We start from the raw sequence: 8,119 nt of genomic DNA, 5'->3' as shown, positions 1-8,119 counted from the left end.
ATCATCGCACACTTTTCCTGAGTACAGTATGTTCAGCGCCAGTGTCAGGTTTCAATACTGCGTCGTGCCCTCAAGGACACTTTCCTCTTTTTTTTTAATGTCGGAGCGGAAGTGGCTCTGACCTAAAAGTTCAAAATTTGTCCTGGTCTCTGCGTCGCCGTGGTCCAGGGTCTGACGAGGTCGGGGGGGGGGAGCAGAGACGCAGGCGGGGCTGTTGTCACTTGTGAGTTAAAACAACCGAGAGCACATCTCTTCTTTAGAGGAGAGGAAAAGGCCCGATGGGACGACAGGGAGGTTAGAGGAAGACAAGGTTTAAATGTGGGAGAGGATAAAAAAAAAGGACATTGACAGAGAAAATCCACTGTTCAAACGATCCTGTTCATCCTGTGAGCCGATGTATTTACATATTGGGGGGGGGGGTTGTGAACCATTAATGTGCTTCTGCCAAACGATCTCCGACTCCGGCTGCCGGGGGTTAGGTGCCGAAGGTGCTGACCAACGTGATGACTAAGATGAGGACGAGGATGGCCAGACAGATGGCGATCCAAAGCTTCTTCTGCAGAGGACGAGAGACAGAAAAGATCATTAATACACGAGCAATGACCATGACTTCACTACTGGGAGCCGTCATGTCGTCCATCATTATTTACAGTTTATGAAAAACACATCTTGCAGCATTATGACAAACACTGGACGGAGAACTGGGCCACTGCAGTTTGTATTTCCCAGTAGGTTGAAGTGTGGTTCAGGTTTGTGTGAGTGGGAACCCGTCGTACCTTTCGTGCTTTCTGCTGATACGTGACGGCTTTCTGCGTGTTCTCCTTCGCCTTCTCCACAAAGTTGGTGGACTGGTTGATGTTGTTTTCAACCCGGTTCACCATCTCTCCCTGAAGAAGGAAGACAAACCGGATCAGACGCCTTCTCCAGCCTGAACGAGCCCGAGAGTTTGTGTTTCACATGTGAAGAAGCAGCGGCAGATTGTTCGGGTCAGATTCGTTTACAGCAGGAAAGAGATGATGAGATGTTCGTGTTCTTCCACGTGTTAGAAACCTCATCAACTCGCTCACTGGGAAGTTTCTGCACATTTTCCTGCTGGATTCTCACATGGACTCACTCACTCAGTGTTTTCAGCCTCTTTACCTGGGCCTCCACCTCCATGGCGAGGTACTGGAACATGTCGTGCAGGTCTCGGATGCTCCTCTCCAGCTTCAGGATCTCGTCGTGCCGTGACTCGATGTCGTTCAGAGCCTGCTTCGTAGCTTTAGCATCGATCAGGATCTGTACGCGGCCCCAAGGCAGATATTCATTAGCTGTGAGGAGGTCTCAGGTTTTCATCTATGACAAAAGCCTCCTGCAGGTTTCACACGGCGAGCTGCTGGGACACTACGGACACGTCTATAGGCTGCACAGGGTTTTACTGCTCATGCTTACCACATGTCAACGGGTCGTCCAGTTTGATCAACTAGAGAAGCTACAACAGAGCAAATCGTTTCATACACGTCATTTAAAGACACTGGACGCAGTCGACAGGCAAACTGTGAATGTGTGTTTCTCTGTGAGAGGGAATCTGGGATGTGGTTTCCAGGCCGACAGACACAAGGTTGACATAATTTTACCTTTAAATGTCACATGTACTCACATTTTGAGTGAAAACATCCGTCTGCCCACTTTCCAGCATGACCTCCAGCTGCGTGTCCGACACGTCGTTCCCAGCTGCAGCGGGAAACAAACCAGGGCGCCGTTTTTTATACGAAATGTCACAGGATGGGGATAGAAAAGCAAACCACAGCCCGACAGGATACAAGAGCAAGTGACACAGAAAGAACAGAGACGATGTGAGAGAAAAGTCTTGAGACAAACTATAAACTGTCCCCCCCCCGACTATTGAAATGACGGCTCACTGATTCTCAGCTGCCTCTGTATCCTCTCCACGTTGCGGTCTCGGTACTGGGCCTGGATGGTGTTGCAGTGACCCATCAGGTCCACAAACTCTTTACACAAGACGCCGTGCTGGAAAGAGAAGGAGACTCTTCAGCTGCTGCTCTTGTGCTTTACTGTAGCTGTAGATTCGAGGTATACAACAACTATGAATCTTTATTTTCTGATATTTTAAGATGTGATGAGATGATACATTATCTAAGTTATATCATTAAGAAGCCACAAGGACTCAAAAGGCTGTTGTGCAGTAAAAGCTTCAACCTGTGTTCGCTGCATCCGAACGTTTATGGGCACATATTTCCCATCCTCCTCTGACTTCTTGGATTCGATACCTGTGGAGACATAATTGAATCTGGAGTGAACGAAACAGAAAACCTCACACTGTGTTCACTTCTCACTCATCGATACTCACTCTTCAGTTTTTTCTGGATCTGACTCGCCTGAGTTTTGAATTCGTCTCGAAGAGTCTGCAGCTCTTTCTTCATACCTGAACAAGGAGAAATCAGGAGACTCAGCACGTGGACTCACTCAGACATCCTGTAAACATGTTAACATAAAAACGTTGCTTCCGTGTCTTTGAGTTCAGTTTCTGCTTCTGTATGAGCTCATCGTTGTTCAAGTCGCTGTTTTCCTCCGACAGATCAATATGTGGGATCAAGACCCAAACCTCAACCGGCTGAAGCTAGAATAGAAAAGACTCACTCTCCATGGGCAGCGCTTCACCGAGCACCGTTTTCTGTTTGTTCTCCAGCTCCGACACGATCCTCCTGAGACTCTGCAGCCCCTCATGGATTTCTTGCACCTACAGATTGAGAAGTGAGTTAGAAGAGTTGGATTCATAAATCATACTTTGAGTTTTTAACCCACAAACATTTAAATAATGTTGATTTTTTGACAAATTATCGTTTAGAACTTGTTCAACTTATTTGCTTGAACTCATCTGTGAATAGTGTCAGCTCTAATCTTCATGGCAGACCAGTAACTGCAGACTGGGATTAACACAGACTGTGTTGACAAAACTGAATTTAGCCGGAAGCTACAGATCAGACGAGACTGTGTCCATGTGACCTTCTCCTCGACTTCACACCTCAGCACATCCTCCCTTTCACACTGAAGTGATGATCGGCTTTACCGTATAAAATAAACTGTTTATAAGAACATACGACTTTGACTTGAACAGCTACATGTTGGGAAAAGGACAAGAGGAAGTAACCTGGGTGAACTGTGGTGTTCAGAGAGTGAAGTCACCTTTTTGAAGAAGGCTTCGCTCTCCTTCTCCTCTTTGGCTGAAGAGGTTCCAGGTGTGATCATCAGAGCTTTGTCCTCATTTTCATCATCCGAGTCCTCGGCCTTCTGCGCAAACAATGTCCAAGAGAAGACACAGTCAGAGCTTCACCACAACAAAGTCTGATTTGGCAGATAATAGATTTTAGATCCATGAACCTGCTTCAGTCCAGATCTGAACCCACTGATAAGGGAAGTTGGAAAGTTAACTGTTTGAGACACTGTGTCACATTTGTAAACAATAATAATACATGTTTACAAAGTGCTAAACAAAACACATGAGAATAGAACAAAACAAGCACAAACTAAATTAAGAAAGATTATAAACCTGTATCTTTTAAAAGGTATAAATCGCAATCTCAGTGTTTTCACCAGCTCAGAAACACACAACACAAGATCTGAACCAGACTCTCAGAGAAGCTGAAGCACGTTTACGATTCATGAAAACGACAATTTTACAGCTTGTACTTCACCTGGACCTCATCAGACCCGGTCTAAACATAAACCTACACCACTTGGCCTGGTCGGATGTGGACTAAGTTTTCTCAGAGAAGTTTAAACCAGTTAAAGACTGGTTGAGGTTTTTGTGAACTCTTCTTCCTGTTTATAAAAACACAACTGGATGATTCCTCTGCTTCAGCCTCATACAGACAAAACAGATCCAGATCCAGATCCAAACAACCCTCAGACTCATGGTGTGTGTGTGTGTGTGTGTGTGTGTGTGTGTGTGTGGACTAGTTCAGGTTTAAACCTCTTAGTGACTTTACTCTTCTTCCTATTTATTAAAACAAAACTGAAACCTCATCACACCTGAACCCAAACAAACTCCACTTCACGTTAACTTGACCGATGAGCAGCAGATGGACAGGGACAGTGGGACGTCTGCAGAAGACAGAGACAGTTTCCTCTGTGGGAAACTGTCTCTTGTCTTAAATAGTGAAACAGAAAAAGGAGGATAAAACCAGCCCCGACACACCGGGAGCAGCCCTGCCCTTCCCCGGCCTGGCTCATCGGTCCCGGGGCAGCGGAAACCGGGACCAACCGGCCCCTGAACTTCACGTTCAGACGCTAGAAACCCGCCTAACGTGGACATGTTGACCCCGGGATGTGATTCACACTGTCAGGGGGACATGTCGAGGAGGAGGAGGGGTGGGGACAGTGAAGTTAAAGACCGGAACTCGACCCATAGGGGCGAACATGTTAGCAGGCTAACGCTAGCTGCTAGCCGCTAGCCGCTAGCCGTCAACTTCCACACTCACGTTTCCTAACTCTTTGGTCCGGTCCCGCATTTTGTCAACAGTGGAGGTCCGAGAAGCGGCGAGTCTTCGGCGGGGCAACGCGGGGGAACTCGAGAGGATCCGCAGAGAGACACGAGCAGGAAGCGACAGTGAACTTCGCTGTGATGAAATTCAACAAGTAACCTCCATTAGCAACACTTCCTCTTCTTCTTCTTCTTCTGCAGCCGCCCTTCAAAACACCGGCTTCAACGCACTACTGCCACCCGCGACCGAGGGGTGTAACTGCAGCTGCTCATTGTGTTCTTTACAAATAAATACAATTTAAAATTCACTTATTATCTCCTCAGCACTATGATGGAGGGGGGGGGGGTGAAGTGGTTGAGTCCACAAAACTCTTCTGGAGTTTCAGGGGTAAACAGTGACTGATTCTTCAGATGTAAATAAACAAAATGCCTCCATGCTGCTCGTGTGGTGTCATCCTCCAACACTGACTCATAACTGACTCATAACTGTCTTCACTTGTTTTTTATTTTTTGTTTATTATCAGTAAGCTTCTCTCTCTCAGACACTGGAGGACGACATTTGCTCACACAGCCTGAAGCACCGACAACCTTCAGCAGAAACACAGATAGAGAGCTGTGGTTGAATAAAGCTGATGAATAACAAAGATCGTTCTTATGAATATTAGACACTGATATTTCCTTTTTTTTTGCAAACTACAAATAGACCCTTTTTGGTGAATGATTATTAAAGCTGACATTTCACCTTATTTCACCAGCAGAACATGTAAACAATCCCATCAATGCATCACTGAGAGTTTTGTGCTTCTGATATTTAATTTAAATATATATGGATACAAAAAATCATACTGTTTTGGATTGTAGTGCTTCTTATATTTTAGATGAATATGAATATTTAAAAAACATATTTTTGGGGGGGAAATTGGTGCATCTGATATTTAACATGAGATCTATATCTTATATTTTAAAACTCATACATCTTTGTATTTGATATTGCTTCTGATATCTTACGTGAAGATTAATGTTATTGTAGTGCTTCTGATACTTTATTTCAATATTTATATTTAGATAATGTATATTTGTTTGAACAGCTTCCATGTCAGCTGTTATTAAAACTAAGCATCTTATCAACAAAGACATGTATTAATGTTCCCTGAGTGAAACTGTGAATCAAAACCAGAATCGTGTAATTTGACGTAAACGCTGCGGTTTAGTGCGAGCGTGTGATTCTGCGTGAACTACATTTCCCATGGTGCACCGGCGGGTCGTGTCTCCAGCTGTCAGCCCTGGTTCCTCCAGCATCATCTCCGGAGCGGCGGACACACACTCACCGTCCTCCGCAGCGACATGACGGGGGATTAACTCACCGACCGCCGCGGTGCACGGAGCGGATGTTTGACGCCTGAAGCCCCGCGTGTGTCACGGACCAGCGCCGGAGATCCGACCGTATTCACCGGGGAGGAAATGTGGAGAGACTCTGCCGCTCGGTGCTGACGCAGAAAAACACAAGATGAAGAAGCAGTTCAACCGGATGAGACAGCTCGCCAACCAGACTGTGGGCAGGTAAGAGCCGGAACATGCAGCACACACAGCCGGGGAGCACCGGCCCCGGCTCCGGCCCCGGCTCCGGTCCCGGCTCCGGTCCAAGCTCCGGCCCCGGCACCGGCCCCAGCTCCGAGCCGGAGCCGGGATCAGGGGCTCTCACTCGGCTGCAGCCTCCAGCCTCCGGCCCCTCACTCCCTCAGCTGCTGGATGAGCACATCCACGGTCACAGCTGCAGAGGGTGATGGAGGAGGAGGAGGAGCAGTGAGGAGGAGCAGGGAGAAACATGTCTGATGAGGAGGTGCAGTGAGGAGGAGCAGGGAGTAACATGTCTGATGAGGAGGAGCAGGGAGAAACATGTCTGATGAGGACTAGCAGGGAGAACATGTCTGATGAGGAGGTGCAGTGAGGAGGAGCAGGGAGTAACATGTCTGATGAGGAGGAGCAGGGAGAAACATGTCTGATGAGGAGGAGCAGTGAAGAGGAGCAGGGAGAAACATGTCTGATGAGGAGGAGCAGTGAGGAGGAGCAGGGAGAAACACTGATGATGAGAAGGAGCAGGGAGTAACATGTCTGATGATGAGGAGCAGTGAGGAGGAGCAGGGAGAAACATTGATGATGATGAGGAAGAGGAGCAGTGAGGAGGAGCAGGGAGAAACATGTCTGATGAGGAAGAGGAGCAGTGAGGAGGAGCAGGGAGAAACATGTCTGATGAGGAGGAGCAGTGAAGAGGAGCAGGGAGACACATTGATGAGGAGGAGGAGCAGGGAGAAACATGTCTGATGAGGAGGAGCAGTGAGGGGGAGCAGGGAGAAACATGTCTGATGAGGAGGAGCAGGGAGGGAGAGCAGGGAGAAACATGTCTGATGAGGAGGAGCAGGGAGAAACACTGATGATGAGAAGGAGCAGGGAGTAACATGTCTGATGATGAGGAGCAGTGAGGAGGAGCAGGGAGAAACATTGATGATGATGAGGAGCAGGGAGTAACATGTCTGATGATGAGGAGCAGTGAGGAGGAGCAGGGAGAAACATGTCTGATGATGAGGAGGAGTGGGGAGGAGGAACAGGGAGAAGATGATGAGGAGGAGCAGGGAGAAGATGAGGATGAGGAGCAGGGAGAAACATGTGTGATGAGGAGGAGGAGCAGGGCTGCTGCCCACTTACACAAGGGCCCACTTACACAGGGTGCCCCCCCCCCCCCCCCCTTTCTCAGAGATGTTAGACTGATATTTCTCTGGTCTAAATATTTCCAGCAGCTCCTCCTTGACTCCTGGGAGTTGTAGAGGAGCGTGTGAGGAGCCTCACGTGCCGTACACATGGTGACACGTCACGGTTGACGAACGCAGGAGCGATTCATCCCGGTAAATCCCGACCGCACGAGGCTGCGTCGGATAGTATGCAAATGTGAGAACACTTTAGATTACCGTGCTCAGGTTTATGTGATTTATTTGTTTTCTCTGTGAGGCAGCACAGATACATCTAGAGTTGGTTCATCTCTCTGAATTGAAGTGAAAAAGGTCATGACCCCTCCGGGCTCCTGTAGTTCGACAGGCTCTGGGTTCTTCCTCTAACGTGCAACTTGATCCACGTCTCTCTTGTTCTTTTCTCGAGTTGAAGAGGTGTAGCTGCAGCTCGGCTCTCAATAGGTGTTGTCAAGTCTCTCCTTCTGTTTGTCCACCCCGCCCTTCCCTTGTAACTGAAAGTAAATGGCGTATGTCAACACTACACCCTTTGCAATTTGAATCAGGTGTTGTTTAACCCCTTTTGTAATTGTTGCACAACAGTAGCGCCGAGTCATTGTTGTGTGTCTGTCGGTTTGTTATGAAGCCCACGTTGCTCCAGGAGGCCGATAACCAGTTTGTTGTGCTTGGCTGGCGCAGCGAGAGGATTGTGTGTCTCGCACCTCACGCCCACGCTCACTGCAGGCAGAGGTGCTGATACAAATCAATGACCGAGGTATTACTGCAGCTAATGCCCAGCAGAGTGGACTTGGCAGGAGGTATCTGAAAAACCCTCGGAAACATTTAGCCCCGTCGAACAGGAACTCTGCCTCACCGCTACTCGAAGGGACGAGAGCTCCAACGCACTTTCAAAAGA

At 47.9% G+C, this 8,119-nt stretch overlaps 2 protein-coding genes across 4 annotated transcripts in view; one reads left to right on the top strand and one right to left on the bottom strand.

Moving 5' to 3' along the window:
• Positions 1 to 277: 277 nt before the first annotated feature.
• On the bottom strand, positions 278 to 4,688 carry stx4 (syntaxin 4). Of its 3 annotated transcripts, none has more exons than XM_034570846.1 (10): positions 4,482 to 4,685; positions 3,187 to 3,288; positions 2,641 to 2,740; positions 2,351 to 2,425; positions 2,200 to 2,270; positions 1,902 to 2,010; positions 1,640 to 1,713; positions 1,141 to 1,278; positions 777 to 887; positions 278 to 556 (listed from the first exon to the last, which is right to left on the bottom strand). In XM_034570846.1, exons 1-10 carry the CDS (start codon positions 4,509 to 4,511, stop codon positions 476 to 478), a joined length of 891 nt encoding a protein of 296 aa, XP_034426737.1. In that variant the 5' UTR covers positions 4,512 to 4,685; the 3' UTR covers positions 278 to 475. The 3 variants fall into 3 exon arrangements, with proteins under 3 accessions (XP_034426737.1, XP_034426736.1, XP_034426738.1); XM_034570845.1 differs by having other exon boundaries at positions 3,187 to 3,291; positions 4,482 to 4,684; XM_034570847.1 differs by lacking the exons at positions 278 to 556; positions 777 to 887 and having other exon boundaries at positions 1,141 to 1,600; positions 1,633 to 1,713; positions 3,187 to 3,291; positions 4,482 to 4,688.
• Positions 4,689 to 5,768: 1,080 nt separating this feature from the next.
• The window catches only part of LOC117752797 (rho GTPase-activating protein 44-like), a 46,403-nt gene continuing 44,052 nt past the window's right edge, over positions 5,769 to 8,119 (top strand). Inside the window, 1 exon segment of the mRNA XM_034570413.1 lies at positions 5,769 to 6,043. Coding sequence (XP_034426304.1) covers positions 5,991 to 6,043 — 53 coding nt within the window. The 5' untranslated portion in view covers positions 5,769 to 5,990.

Source organism: Hippoglossus hippoglossus, chromosome 19 (genome assembly GCF_009819705.1).
Source record: "Hippoglossus hippoglossus isolate fHipHip1 chromosome 19, fHipHip1.pri, whole genome shotgun sequence".
NCBI lineage: Eukaryota > Metazoa > Chordata > Actinopteri > Pleuronectiformes > Pleuronectidae > Hippoglossus > Hippoglossus hippoglossus.
This window is presented reverse-complemented; position numbering and strand designations above follow the sequence as displayed.

What these genes read in the sequence shown, in the direction of transcription:
- stx4 (XM_034570845.1), bottom strand. Translation starts at nt 4,511, where the DNA reads ATGCGGGACCGGACCAAAGAGTTAGGAAAC. An exon ending in GGACCAAAGAGTTAGGAAAC is followed by an intron (nt 3,292 to 4,481) that starts GTGAGTGTGGAA and finishes TTGTTTGCGCAG; the next exon opens with AAGGCCGAGGACTCGGATGA. An exon ending in GCGAAGCCTTCTTCAAAAAG is followed by an intron (nt 2,741 to 3,186) that starts GTGACTTCACTC and finishes CTCAATCTGTAG; the next exon opens with GTGCAAGAAATCCATGAGGG.